This window comes from Castor canadensis, chromosome 13 (genome assembly GCF_047511655.1).
Source record: "Castor canadensis chromosome 13, mCasCan1.hap1v2, whole genome shotgun sequence".
NCBI classification, from domain to species: Eukaryota; Metazoa; Chordata; class Mammalia; order Rodentia; family Castoridae; genus Castor; species Castor canadensis.
The window spans coordinates 91,251,755-91,267,230 of NC_133398.1; the positions used below are offsets into that span (position 1 = coordinate 91,251,755).

The window sequence follows — 15,476 nt, forward strand, 5'->3', positions numbered from 1 at the left end:
GAACTATGGATGGCAACAATTAATTGTCTATTTCAAAATAGCTGGTAGAGAGGATTTTGGATGCTCCCAACACGAAGAAATGATAAACGTTTCAGGTGATGGACAGGCCAGTTACCATAAACTTATTATTACACACTGTCTCTGTGTCTTAAAATGTCACACCATACCTCATAAATATTTGCAATTACTACATATCGATTACAAAATTAAAATTTCAAAACAAGTTAAGTTCCTGTGCAAGCCTGAAGGGCAAAAGGCTGGTTCCTCTGCGTCCTGTCCGGCCTACTCTGGCCAATTCTTGAAAGTTCTACATACACTTTCAATGTGCTGCACAGAATAAGCATCTTTTGCACTCATATAGACACAATCCCAATGTTGGCATGACAAAAAGTAAGAGACTTTGGAAAGCAGATCTTCAGCTTGCAAGCATGGGAAAATACTTTCATTCAAATCACCAAACAACAGGAAAGAGACGTGTGGGCTAATTCTTTTCTTTAGATATATTTTCAATTAGTTAAACAACTCAACTCCTTCAACTGAATATATTTTCTGAAATACCTAAGGATTTGAAAAATTTGGTTCTTCTACTAAAAGAGTTCTAAACTATGCTTTCAGCTTAATTTGAAGTTATGGAGAAGGTGGTTAAAAAAATGTTTCTTATAAAACTTATTTTCTCTGATACTGTTTTGAGAGGTTTACATTCCCATACCATAAAAAAGAACTAACAAAGCTACTTATTTACTTTCCAAAAGTGAGTTAATCACTAGTTTCCTTAAATTTTCTTTTTAGTAGGAAATTTCTAATTCTAGAAAGTTAATACTGTTGATCTCTCTGAAAATGTCACACTAAAATCTGCACAAGTGTCTTTATCCTATGCATCTCGGAAAAACACAAGAACATATCATACAAACTTTATAAAAGAAAAAGGATTGCAAAAGGATTAAAAAGTTTTAAAAGCACACAGTAAGACAAGTGAAAAAATTTAAAGTAGTGTTTATAACCTTAGGGTGGGAGAGGCTTTCTTAAGCAACACAGGAAACTTAGATTAAAAAAAAAATAAAGATAGATTTGTGTCTTTAAAAAAAAGGTAAATCTTTTTGTTTGCCAAAGACAAAAGTCTAGAAGAAAAGTCAAAAAAACTAGAAGAAAACATGAATAATGTATATAGCCAATAAAAATTAACATGTATAAAGTACTTTACATTTACAAATCCACAACAAAATAACATTCCTCCTTATTCTTCACATGATAAAATGCTTAACTTTATCATTAATCAAATATCATTTCAACCCAAACTGGGCAAAATATGAAAGACTGATAACATCCAGCATGGGCAAGAATAATAACCAAAGGGTACACTCAGACACTGTTATGGATGTGTGCAAGGTAGTCTATCACACTGAAAGCATGCTCTTTTCCTCTCCGCAATCCATTTCCAAATATCTGTCTCTATACAGAAGGTGTTATTTGAAACAATTTTCTGAAAACTTGGTAAAAACTTAAATGTCTAAATGTGTCAAATAAATCACATTTCATTGATAGAAATAATAACAGTAACTACTTATATGCCAATAGATGCTAGGAATATTCTTAAGTGCTTCACAAATATAAACTCAGTTTGCCTTCATAACAACCCCATGAAGTAGTTATTTTTATTGCCCACTGTAGTTTGGATCTGGAATGTTCTCCAAAGGCTTGTGTGTTTAAGACTTGGTTCCCAGCATGGCATTGTTGGAAGGTGGTAAAAGCTTTAAGATGGTGGGCCTCTGAGTGGAGCTCAGCAGTCAGGGGCATGCCCTCAAAGGGTTTCATGAGGCTCCAGCCTCTTCCTCTTTTTTTTTTCTTTCACTTCTTGACCATGAGATGAATGGTTTTACTCTACGACTTGTTTCTACCATGATGTGCTCCATCACACGGTCCAAAGCAATAGACTGAAACCTCTAAAACTCTGAGCCAAAATAAACCTCATCTCTTAATAAGTTGATCATCTCAGATATTTCATTACAGTAATGGAAAGCTGACTAAACACAGTGCTCCACTGAAGAAAAGAAATACTGAGGCAAGAGAAGATCAGAAACTTGCTCAAAGTTACATAGCTTCTAAGAAGCAGAACCAGGATTGAGACAAAAGTAGACAGATATCAGGATGATAGAAAATACTCTGCAATAGGGTACAGTAGATGCCATAGGTACTAATCCAGAAAGATCTACAAGGCAAACTGTTATCTTAGAAAAAGAAGCAGAACAAAATGGGTATTATAATTTCTTGATGGAAAAAAGTGACGCTATATATTTGATTATCTATATAATAAATGAAGCTGCATGTTTGATCATTTACATAATATATGCATTCTGGGTGGATAAAGAAAGTTATTTCTGGGAGTGGAAATGGTAACGGGAAAAGAGGGTGATGAGGAACTTCCATTTTTAACTTCATATATTCCTAAACTGCAGGGAATTTTGACAAACAAGAATGCACTCATTTGTTAGTGTTATAATTTTTTCAATGTTATTGTTATTTAAAAAATAAGTAACGGGACATATGGAAAACAGTTTGTCCTTACAGATGTTTCTTCAACTGTGTTTCTGGCTTTTGGTCACATTTTTCCCTCTTTTAAAAGTTGATCCAAATATCTGTTAAACTCAGTCTTCTAAACTTTCCATGATCGCTTTCAGCTCATGCAAACGCTTTAATCTCCAACCTCTGTAGCATTGGCCCTTCTATGTTTATGACTATTTTTAAGTAACCAGATTTTTGGGTTGCTGTTTTAACAAAACATCTAGATCATTTTTAAGAGCAGAAACTTAAACAGTGAGCCTTGAGTCTGGAGTTAAGAAAACCTGGATCTGTGTCCTTAGGTGGGGCTGCTTTTCAGTCTTTACTAGTAGGAAACTTCTAAAGTTCTGATAGCAGGATTGGATGCGTGCAGGGTATTTTACTTGCAGGGTAAGAGGCCACAGAGGAGCTCTGTGCATGCAATGAGACAATGAAAGATAAGTCTTTCTCTTCTACTTCCTTCTGTAAGAATTTCTTAGGGCCACTGTGATATTTTACTTAGACATCCAAAGGATGCATCAGTGCTTAATGGAGAAATGTCACCTGTGGATTTCCATCAGGAAATGCAAGTAACACAAACCTGATAGCCAAAGCTATGCTTCACCAGTATGATGAATGACAAGCTCCTCTTCACTGATAGCTCCTTTACATTTTTTCCAACCCTAAACACCATCAAAGACACAGGCAGGGCTCCCAACGTGGGGCTCACTGAAGTCCTGGCAACCCATGTGCTCATAAATGCTTCTATTGCCCCGTTATATGCACTTCTACAGCCTCAAGAAAGAAAGGGAGCCAGGAAGCATTGTGAGATCTAAACATAAGACTTGGTTACAGTACAAGCAAGGCACTCAAAGATCCAGTTGCCTGTTCTTTGACAACAAAACTGCTCTAGAGGATGAGGGAAAAAAAGGAAACCTCATACAATGCTGGTGGGAATGTAAATTAGTACAACCACTATGGAAAGCAGTACGGAGGCTCCTCTAAAAACTAAAAATAGAGCTGCCATACGATCCAGCGATATCACTCCTAGGTATATGACTGAAGGAATGTAAGTCAGGTTACAATAAAGACACCTGCACACCATGTTTACTGCAGCATTATTCACAATAACCAAGTTATAGAAATAGCCGAGATGCCCGGCAAATGATGAATGGATTAAGAAAATGTAGTATTCATATACACTGGAAATTTATTCCGTCACAAAGAAGAGAGAAATTTTATTGTTTGCAGGTAAATGAATGGAACTGGAGAACATCATCTTAAGTGAAGTTAGCCAGGTTCAGAAGGCCAAAGGGCACATGTTTTCTCTCATATGTGGAAGATAGACCTAATAAAAATACAAGCAATATTATGATGAACAGGTCAAGCTAAGGGGAGGTCACATACCAGAGAGGGAAGGTAAAAGAAGGAAATTAAGAAGGTGAATATGGTTGATGTACATCCTACACAAGAATGAATACAGAATTTTTAAACCTGTTGAAACTACCATAAGAAGAGGACTAGGGTAGAAAGGAGAAAAATAGAGACTATGAACCAATTTGGGATATAACACATATAGACATGGAAATGTCACAATGAAACTCCCTGTATAGATATCTTAAACAAACAAAAATGTCTTTTTTCAAAAATGGAGAACAGGAAGGTAAAATGGGTCCTGTCTGGGGGTTGGGTCTAGTGGGAAGGAGCAGGATATAAGGAAAGGATGTAAAAGGGCAAATGTGGTAGAAATATTATGTACTCATGTATATAAATGAAAAAATGAGACCTATTGAAACTATTCCAGGAGTGGGGAGGGGAGGAATAAAGGAGAATGATGGAGGGAGTGAATTCAACAATGATATATTATAAGAACTTTTGTAAATGTCACAGTGTACCCCCAGTACAACAATAATATGATAGCAAAAAAAAGAAAAAAATTTTAAAAGTTGTTGTAGAAAATTCTTTAATCCCTGTAAAATTAAATCAGAGATAGTATTCAAAAAAAAAAGGATAAATTCATATACTTACATATAGAGGTACTGATACAGACATAGATTTGCTATACATCTTATGTGTCCACATTAAATACACATAAGAATAATCTGTATACAGAAGGCCAGACACCAACAGATGGTCTTTACTTGGGGCTTCTACTTTTATAGTAACTAAAAATCCAACCACAAAACAACAGGACAATGTCAAGATACAGAAATGAATAAGGGAAATTGTAGAGGGATAAATTCTAATCCTTGACATCTTTATTGAAAAAGAGTCAGTAACCTACTGCACATTAACAACAAGAACCTTAACCTATAGCAAGCAACAGTGAAAGATAAATTCTAGGTTAACAGCAAGATATGACCTACCATCTGGTACTTTTGCTGGCTTCAGAACTAGACAAAAACACAAATTCTAAAGCCATATATTAAAGGCAGAGAAGTAAAAATTGAAGATCTTCATATGCAAAATAGCAAGCCAAAGAACAAAGGAAAAATTTCAAAGACGCTCCCAGTCCTATCCTACCTCCAAAGACAACCACAGGTTCTAGACTGTATTCTCAAATCCAGATTTAACTCACTGATTTGGAACGTAGAGATCACCTTCTCCTAGAAACAGCACTATAAATAATATATGGGGGGGGGTTCTCCTAACCCATAATGCTTAAGTTTCCCTGCATGCAGTGTGATCTTTAAGAGGTTTCTGGGTTGCATTACTTTGGGCCCTTCAAATCAGCAATTTAAAACTGTCATTCATAACCTCAGGGTTTGTACCACAAAGTGAAATAGTAGACACCCAAGATAAATCATGCAAAGCTAGCCTATAGTTTGAATGTGACTTGTTCCCTGAAAGTTTGTATGTCGGAAGCTTGGCCCCTAGTGTAACAGTGTTGGGAGATGGCATGAGATCTTTAAGAAGTGGGGCCCAGTGGAGGGTGATTAGGTCACTGGGGATGCAGCCCTTGGAAATAGTTAATACTGCCTTGTAGAGTGAGTTAGCTCCTGTGAGAGAGTTGTTATAAAAGAGCAAGAATGCCTGCCCTTACTCTGACTTCCTATCTCTCTTGCTTTTAATTCCTCCTCCCCACTCTCTTACAAACTCCTGCCATGATGTAACAAAGTTAAGAGGTTCTAACCAGAAGTAGCAAAATGCTGCTTAGACTTTCAGACTCCCAAACTGTGAGCTAAATAAACCTCTTTCTTATCAACCATCTGTCTTCAGGTATTTTGTTGCAGCTATGGAAAACTATTACAGCTAGGGATGGCACAAAGCAATGAACACCTGTGGGTGGGCTGGCAGTCATCCTCTATCTCAATCTGTTTCCAGGATAATGGAATATAATGGGGTTAAAATCTCACCAAAGATGCTTTTGAGGCCAAGGATTTCATTAGAATTAGCTCATCTTTATATCAACCATTGGCCACTCACAATGTCGTAGTTCTGACCAAGGCTATGCACAGTTTATTCTGTTTTTACTCAGAAATCATGACTGACATGTTGCCTAGTTATTTCCGGAAGTAATGTAATATTTTCACATATTCTCCCTTTTTTTGAGGACATATGTTTTTCAGCAATAATCCTTGCTCTAACAGCATTTAAAGTGCATTAACTTACATTAATTTTCCAGTTTCATTTGCACTTGATGCGTGAGCCATGTCGTAATTTCTACATCCCCAAAGATTATTAACTTGGCATCTAACTTGTAAAACAATAATCTTAGCTCAGGCTCAACTTGTTCACATCATGCCACAGATCAACGTGTAGCTAAAAATAGAAAAATAAGCTATTCTAAACAAGAACAGGAGTCTCTGAGATGAAATTTCAAAACAAAATTTCATTTATGTTTAGGAAGAAGGGAGAAAAACATACACTATAGTAAGTTACTGCCTGAAGAAAATCACTTACTGGTTCTGTGTCAAGGTTAAGCAAGCTCTTTCTTCTAATTCATTAAGGATACCCTCAGGCTATCCTCAGAAAATGTAGGTGCTTTAGTGGTAATCACCCAAATTATCCAAATAAAACACTGCTTCAGTGTCAAGGTGGGGGTCTCAATATAAATCATAATTGTCTCTGAAACAAAGTGTCTATTCCTCTCTCACTGCTACAGAGAGTAGATTGACATTTACAGATATAATTCTTCTGTCAGTGGCATTCCTAAATCAAGCATGGAGAAGGTTCCTAAATTTTGCTCCCAGGATTCTCAAAGCTTTTAATGAGCTCCCAAAAGAACCTGGCATGTCCTCTCTCTGAAGACCTCACAGGATAAAAGACCCCAAGAAAGTCCCTCAAGAAAGGAAATTCTAGGCTGTTAGAATCTGGTACTCTCCAGTAAAAGCCATGCTTGGTGACATGCACACCAAGAGCCTCCAAGAAAACAAACAAACAAAAAACACCTGACAAAAATGAAGAACATATATTGCCATGATAGGTAATCAGCCACCTAGTCTGGCCTGGGAAACAGCTGAGATACTGGAACCCCAAAAGGTCTGGGGAGCAATGGGTGAATTTGGTTTGCATGACACCCATAAGCCTTGTCACACTCAAAGGAAGACCTCGTGGCCCATGTTTATGACATGGAATTGTGATTCTCAAAGAATTCTTGGGCCACAGCAGAATCAGCATCATCTGGAAACTTAGAAATGTCAGTTCTCAGGTCCATGAATAAAGTCAGAACCTGTGGGGGTACCCAGAAATCCATGTCTCCACAAGTCCTATGAGGGCTTCTGGCATCCAGGCAAGCTTAAGATCCACTGTGTACAATGAATTAAAATCATCTCAGGCAGTGATGATCGGGCAATGACCTTTTCTCCTCCCAAAGCAATGGTAAGGATCAGCAGATCAAATGGAGTCCAGGTGAGGTTTCAAGGTGTTTTTTGGTTTTGTTTTGTTTTACTATACCTCCTTTTTACCCTCTTCATTTTCAATTTGGGAATTTTGGTAACAGGCACCAACAAAGTAAGAGAAGGTAAACATCAAAATAGATCTGATCTACCCTGGGGCCCAGCATATGCTGGGAAAGTTACTGCTACCTGACCGTTCTGTTCCAAGTACACATGCAACATTAATAGCAATTGCAAGAGACCACACAGTTAAAGAAAACCCACCAAACTTACTCGCCAACACAACTAGGACACACTAAGCCTTCTTCACAGCTTTTCCATTCACAGTATCTAGCTATTAGAGATCACACAAAATAGAACAAGAGCATATCAGCCAATACAGAAGCTGGAATTTCAAAACAAGTGCTTTAAATCATTTAAATGTCTCACTTTTTCTATAACAAAAAACATTTATACAAGCCCCTTCCTCCCCAATTAACTTTCTGGCCTCCAAACAAAAATCTATTATTTTATCTATTCTTGACAATATAACCCTTAATTTTGAATCTAGCACAGAAAAAATTCCCACTTTTAGTAGAAACACAAGACTTCAATTTATCACCAATGGCTGTTCTTATTTTGCTTCTCATGGTTTAAATTTCAAAAAATGAGACTATGGAAAAGCAATAGCAAGACAAAACATACCACTGGAGATCAGAAATTAAATGTGTAGCAGAAAGAACCTTCATGCACAAAGTATACCTGTCCACACTACCCTGTGCATCTGTGCCTCACCTACCTCCATGAAACAACCCAGCACTACTCAGAAGCCTCTCATTATTAGCCACTGAACACTCAAGAAACCAGTCCTGTGTCCTCCTGGGAAAGCGGGTAGCACTGCATAATTAACGTATGTGTCTTGATTTGTAGTATCATATCCTTGTTGCTATTTTTTCAGCATTAAAACCCAGTCATTGTAAACCTAGTCACTTTCTTCTTTAGTGGTAATTAGTGTTAGTCATAAACCAAAAATGATTCCACATAAGAAGTAAAATAAACACAACCCTTCTTACCTTTCATGCCAAACTTGGAGTGTCTTGCCAACTTAAGCAAGAACAGCATTACCAGCAGACAAAATCCCACCACAGACGCAATTACCACCACGGCATAAACCTGGGGAGAGGAAGAGAAGCAGTGAAAATCTTGCTAATTAGTTCCCTGTAATTATATGACAGCGGTGATGACTACAGTTAATGTTTATTGAATGGTTACTGCTTTCTCCTATAATGGCTTTAAATACATTAATTCACTTAATTCTCTACAACCCAGTGACAAAGCACATAGGTCCTATGATTATGCCTACTTCACAAGTGAGAAACCAAAAGTGAAAGTTCATAAAATGGGTATTTAATTAATAGAATATATAATCATAATATATCCCTCATCTCATCTGGAGACAGGGCGGGGGTGGGGGGACAGAGAGAGTGAGAGAGAGAGAGGGAGATGACAGGAATAAGTGGGAAACTCAGTTCACAGTGCTACCACTGCTCCTTAGTGCAATACAACACAATGCCACTCTAAGTACATCCTAACATGTTACAAATAAAGATGTAAGCACACTGTGCCGCACCTTCCAGTTTTGCTCAGCCCAAGGTCATGTTTCCAAAACAAAAGTTCCAAGGAGGTGGCAAACCTTGGTTACGTGTCAGATAGTAAATGTTAGGCTCTTTAGCCATCTGTTTGCAAGGATTTGGCTCTGCCAGCATGAAAGGAGCCATAGAAAATGTGGCAACAAATGGGCATAACCATGTTCCAATAAAAGTTTATTTACAAAAATAGATGGGTAGCTGGATTGGTAGTTGTCATAGTTTGACAATTCCTGCTTTAACTGTCAGGTGTACACACTGACTGAGACACTTAAACTTCACTGTGTCATTTAATCTACATAATAATCCCCAAACAGATCATTCTATCGCCCTTTGAGGTAATCATTAATTAGCACAATTCACCAAAACTTTCCGTTTTTCCCTACATTTCTCTATAAAATGCACTTCTTGGCTTGCTTGTGGTTAGGCAGGTTCATGTGACTAATTGGTAATTTCATTGCTAGTCTGACATCTTTGTCTAAGGCAGTGGTTCTAACCAGGGATGAAATTGCCACCCAGGGGACAGTTGACTATTCTGGCTGGTCAGAACTCAGGGGACAGTTGACTATTCTGGCTGGTCAGAACTCAGGGGACAGTTGACTATTCTGGCTGGTCAGAACTCAGGGGAAGATGCTACTAGCATCTAGTGGGCAGAAGTCAGGGATGCTGCTACAATGACTAGGGCAAGAATCTCAAACAACTATTCACCTACAAATGCCAATAGTGCTAAAGTCAAGTAACCTTACTCCACTCTACTCTACAGCTCTCTCTGTCTCTCTCCAGCATAATAAAGGCTAACTCTCCAAAGACCAGCTGCTTTGTCAGCTGAGCCCTTGACTAGGACAGGGCTGAACAGAGCTCCCAGCCAATACGTGTAATAAAGCATGAAAGAAACCTTTGTGGCTTTAAACTGCTAAGAGACGTGGGGATTTTTGTTACTGTAGCAGAATTCATCCTGACTGATACAACCATCTTACAGTGAGAACTACTGAGTAGAGATTTTTTAAGACCATGTGTTCATTCTGAGCATACAATTCAGATTATTAGAATTTTTAGATGCATGACTTTAGAATTATTTAACCTCTCTGTATCTCATAATCCTCATATGTAAAATAGGGAATACAATAATTCTGTATAGATTGTTGCAAAATCCTCAATGAGTTAATGCAGAAAATGGGCTTGGAGCAGTGTTTATTACAATTAATAATAACTTAATGTTAGAAATGAGATGATGATGATAAAACTAAAACTTAGAGAAAAAAATAAACATCCCAAGGTCATCTCTCTCAACCTTGAAATTTGAAATGATTCTTTCAGATATAAAACCTGTTAATTATACAAAGTGTGTGGATGACCTGAAGGTAGGAAAATGAAACCCCAGGGCTAATCCTCCCATGATGTTAGATGAGGACAGCATTAAATAATTCACAAAGCAAGAAAAGGGCAATGCTGATCACTTGGTCAAGATGAAACCTTAGGGACAATTGTCTCTTCGAGACAGAGCTCCTAGGCAAGTTTGAGTACAACCTTCACTCTGCCTCACCAGCCTAGGTACACAGCAATTCCCACAAGGCTAATTGTGGATTGACTTGTGCTAACCAAAGCCATCTCCCTCAAATTTGCCTAATGAGTTTGGAGATTTTTTTTTCTTATTGTATTGTTAATCTTTATTTCTAACTAATGTTTCAGGGTAATATTTTAACTATTTCTCTGCTTTTATTAAATTCTATATTTCTAAACTAGAAAGGGAAAACCTAAATAGACCAATTCAAACTTCATCTTACAGATAATAAAAGCGGGGTGGAAAGAGGTTAGATGACTTGTACTAAGTCCCTCTTAGTACACATTACCACTCTCGCAGTACAATGTGCTCCTTTGAAAAAGTCTCTCGCTGAGGTTCAGGATTCCTGGGTCCCTATATTTTAGAACACCCCAACCTGTACCAGCTGTGCAAGCTACAACAGATACTTTACTTTTCAAGGCTTCTATTCCTTATTAGATAATAATTCCTGCTCTGCTTTCTGCATGTAGTTATAAAATGTGAACGTCAACCAGGAAAAGGGCAAAGGGGTTCCTTGCTGAAAAACAGTTAATGATTTAAGAAATATGCTTTATCTACTAAAGTCACTCTGAATGTAAATCCTTCAATAAACAAAGACTTCTGTGACAATCAGAAGAATCACTTTTTCAAAATTGAATTAATGTAGAGCTTTATGCACTGTGCAAGTGTTGGGATTGGGATGGTCTTTAAGTAGGAGTCAATCATGGATGAGTTTGGTTAGTTGATTGATTAGATAGTTGCTTAATTTTCATCCAAGGATATCACTTAGAATAGAATAAATGGGTTCTGCCTTTCCTTGCAAATCCAACAAAGTGCATGAGGAGCTCTTTTTATTTATTTTGTATTATTTTACTTTGTATTATTTTATTTCAGTTCATTTCATTTTGGTGATTCTGGGGATTGAACTCAGTGCTTCATGCTTTACCACTTGAACAATACCCCAAGCCCTTTTTGCTTTAGTTTATTTTTTAGATAGGATTCATGCTTTTTCCTGGGCCAGCATGGAACTGCAATCCTCCTACTGCTGCCTCCTGAGTATCTGGGATTACTGGTGTGTACCTCTACATCCGGCCCGATGAAAGCTCTTGTGCCAGAAAGCCAAGGTTTAAGATTATCTTCCAAATAAGTCTGACAATACCTTTAACTTACTTATCAGTTCCCTGGCTCTTAAACTCGTCTTCTAATCTAATAAACTCCTTGTAATTAGAAACCAATTATGTATTAAAAATCTGAACCTCATATAATTTTAAGTTGTTCTTTTAACTCTGAAAAACATGGCCTTGTCTCTGTCTTATAGGGGCAATTGCCTTGGCTGATCTTACTATCTTCAATACTGTATGCAGATAAAATTTAATTGAGCTATGACAATCAGGGTCCTCAATTTATCATTTATATTACTTAAAAAAGAGAAAACTAAAGTTGATATATAATTTTTAGTAACTGGAATACATGCATATCTGTGGGCTTAATGTACACTGCTTGGATTTCTTAGGTACACAAACAACTTATTCAAACCAAGAAATTGGGTTATGAGAATAAAAACTAAAACAACCACATAAGGCAAGGAGCAATAATGATTCTCCAATTGATTAAGCATAGCATTGTTCTTCTATTTCAATGTAATGCAAGAGGCCATGTGTCAAAGTATGTGTGTGTGTTTGTGTATGTGTATGTATGTGTGTGTGTGTGTGTGTGTGTGTGTGTGTACTGGATATGTGCTTTGCACTTTGAGTTGCAATTGTACCTCACATGAGCCTCCCATTCCCATTCTCATGCCCTTGGCTCAAGTGTAAACCACATTGTCTGATTATTGCATCATACCCCTAACAAATCCCCCAATTTCTAATCTCTTTGTTCTACAGCTCATTCTCTAATATTAACCGTAAGTCTAGTCAGATTTATTACTGAGTGCCTACTATGTGACAGGGAATCTTCTTAAGGGATAGGATATAGCCATGAAAGCCACCATGAGGAATTTGGTTTTTATAATAGAAGCTGTATTTAAATAACATTGAGAGGACTCTGAAAATTGTAACAAAAATATGATAAAAAAAAAAGGCAAATCTGTCATTTGCAGTAACATGGGTTACCCTAAAGGACATCATGTGAGTGAAATAAGCCAGGCACAGAGAGACAAATACTGCCTTATTTCCCCATATTTAGAATCTAAAACAGACAATCTCATAGGAGGAGGAAAATGGTGGTGACCAGAAGCTGAGGCAGTAGATGGTGGAGGGTGGACTGGGAAAAAGGAGAGTGTAGTCACAGGTGTCAAGTAAAACTTAGGTGGGACTACACTTAGTAATAATGTATTTTCAGTAATAACTGCATTTTAAGATAGCTAAAAAAGAGGATTTTAAATGTTCTTGCCACAAAAAAACTAAGCATTCTAGGTGATGGATGTGCTAATTCTCTGATTTTATTATTCACAATGTATGCATATATGGAAATAGTACTTTCTCACCCATAAATATATACAATCATTATTTGTCAATTAAAAATAAAATAAACTTTTAAAAAGGTGATCTGTTTGTGCTTTCACAGGTTGTTCAGGTGAGTAAAGAGCAGAAGATGACAAGCTGGCCAGGAGGCTGCAGTGGCATCCCAAAAGAAGCAATTGTGCAAGCTTCTTTTTAAAGCACCAGATAGTAAATATTTGCAGCTTTGCAGGCCATCTGGTCTCAGCTGCAATGATTCCACCTACCACTATTGTACAGAAGTAGCCATAGCCAATTTGTAAGTGAGTGGGCATGACTTCATTCCAATAAAACTTTATTTATGGACACCAAAATTTGAATTTCATAAAATTTTCATGTCATGAAACATCATTCTTCTTTTGGATTTTAAAAGCTATTTTTTAAAATGTAAAATGTACCACCAGCCTGGCCTGGTGGTACATGCTTACAATCCCAACTACTTGGGAGGTGGAGGTAGGAGGATCACAGTCTAAGCCCAGGCTGGGCAAAAGCACAAGTCCCTATCTGCAAAAGCACAGAAGGTACGGCTCAAGTGTTAGAGCACTTGCATAACAAGTGTGAGGTCTTGAGTTCCATCCACCATACCACCAAAAAAAAATAGTAAAAACTATTGTGAGCCTGCAAACCACACAAGAACAGGTGGTGATCTGGACTTTATCCATAGGTCATAGTTCCTCAAACTCTAGGTCAGTCTGAAACTGTGGCAGTAGATAGAAAGGGGTATGGACAGATTCAGAATTTATAAGGAGGCAGAGTTCACAGAACTTGCTGTGTGCATATGACAAGTGACAGACTAATCCCAGCACTGAACCCTAAGAATGGTGATTCCCTCCTTCTATTGCTTCTCACTCCTCGTTATTTCAAGACCTACGTCTCCAACCTCCCTATGCATGACTGCAACCCTGAAGATGCTGTTGCCCTCAGGCAGGTACCTGTGCCATCCCCTTCTGCAAGCTCTCGTTCACATGTCCTCAGATGACCTCCCTCCAGGCCTGCATGGCCGCACAGAATGCCACCTCACACCTAGAGCCTCTGGCTGAAGTACATCTCCTACATGACTGAGCCATGCCATATCCCCCAGAAAGGGCTGGATTCCTACATCTGGTGGGCACTCCAATTTTTTATTACAAGCTTTAAGGCAGCAGGTATGAAGGCGTGTCCTCTGAATGAGAACACTGGTCTATCGATCCTGTACTGATCATCTTGTAAAGAGCATACATTTGAAATAAGAACCACTAGCAAAAGTAGTATACATCCAGATTGAAAAAAATGATGCTAAGACAGAGGCTATGTAGCACCTTTATCACTTTTCTTAAATCTTTCTATTAATAATCCCTCCAACCCGCAATGGCCTATTTACATCTGAGTGATAAAAATGTCTTTGGAAGCAGCTACAATTCCTCCAACTTTGAGTGTCCAAAATGCTCAGTACCCATATAGGAAGCACCTGCTTATCCCACTCACCGACAGATGCTCCCGGCCAGTTTTGTCAGCAACGTCTGTGGAAGGGATTTCATTACTTCTGTTGGTGGTGTCTCCAATGTCATTTGCTGCAGTCCAATCTTATATTGGAGAAAAGAGTAAAGAAGGAACATGAAATCATTAGACTGCCAAAAAACTTGAGAAAAGACCCAGAACAAAGCAAGATAAATCAAAGAGATCCCAAGTCACCACCAATGACAGCCTGGTTTGGAGGAAGGAGCACGCCCTAGCTGCTGAGTTAAATACACTTAGTGTCAGGACTGCATAACACAAAATTTTATTCAACTCAGATCTTTACATCACTCTTGGGTTGCTCAAGTTCTAAACCTGGCTTCTTTGCACTTACAGAAACTATCCAAACTATCCCTTTATTGATGGCATCCCTAAAGCAAATGTGAAGGGGAATCAATCATCTAAGAGTCATCATTTTTAGACATGAAAGGGACTTTAGAGACCCAGCCTGACTGCCAGTTTCTCATATGAGGAAAGTGAGATGATTAGTCTAAGGCCACCTAGCATGAAGGTGGCAAAGCCCAGACATTAATGAATATTTCAAATGATCAACACTGATTCCTGAGCAGGGGCATCTCATTTGAGCAAAGAGCAAATGTTTAGCTTAGTGCAGACAAGGTTGTTTATAAAGGTCTGTATTTTACTTCTAAATAGGAGGGGTGCCTTCAATTTCCATCTTACACAGGATGAACTCAGCCCCAGAGAAACTTTTCTAGATAAGAGTCTTCACACTGGCCTCAGGACAACAAATTTAAATTATATTTTTATTAGCAGAATGCTCCTTTGAATGGAAATGAAAAGTAACAGAAAAACCACCTACTTTCTATTGGTTTGCTATTTTATTCTGAATGCTAAAACCCACATTCTCACCATGTTCATTTTGAGTATCTTTAAACATACTGACTCCAAACATGAACAGATATTATTTATTTACTTATTTATTTTC

At 37.8% G+C, this 15,476-nt stretch overlaps 1 protein-coding gene across 11 annotated transcripts in view; it reads right to left on the bottom strand.

Moving 5' to 3' along the window:
* Positions 1–15,476, bottom strand: part of Ntrk2 (neurotrophic receptor tyrosine kinase 2) — a 333,650-nt gene that overhangs the window by 251,492 nt on the left and 66,682 nt on the right. For all 11 annotated transcript variants that reach the window (XM_074052265.1, XM_074052264.1, XM_020153400.2 and 8 more), the window contains 2 exons: positions 14,501–14,598; positions 8,426–8,525 (listed from right to left, as the gene is read on the bottom strand). In XM_074052265.1, the coding sequence (XP_073908366.1) occupies positions 8,426–8,525; positions 14,501–14,598 (198 nt within the window). The remainder of the gene's footprint in view (positions 1–8,425; positions 8,526–14,500; positions 14,599–15,476) is intronic.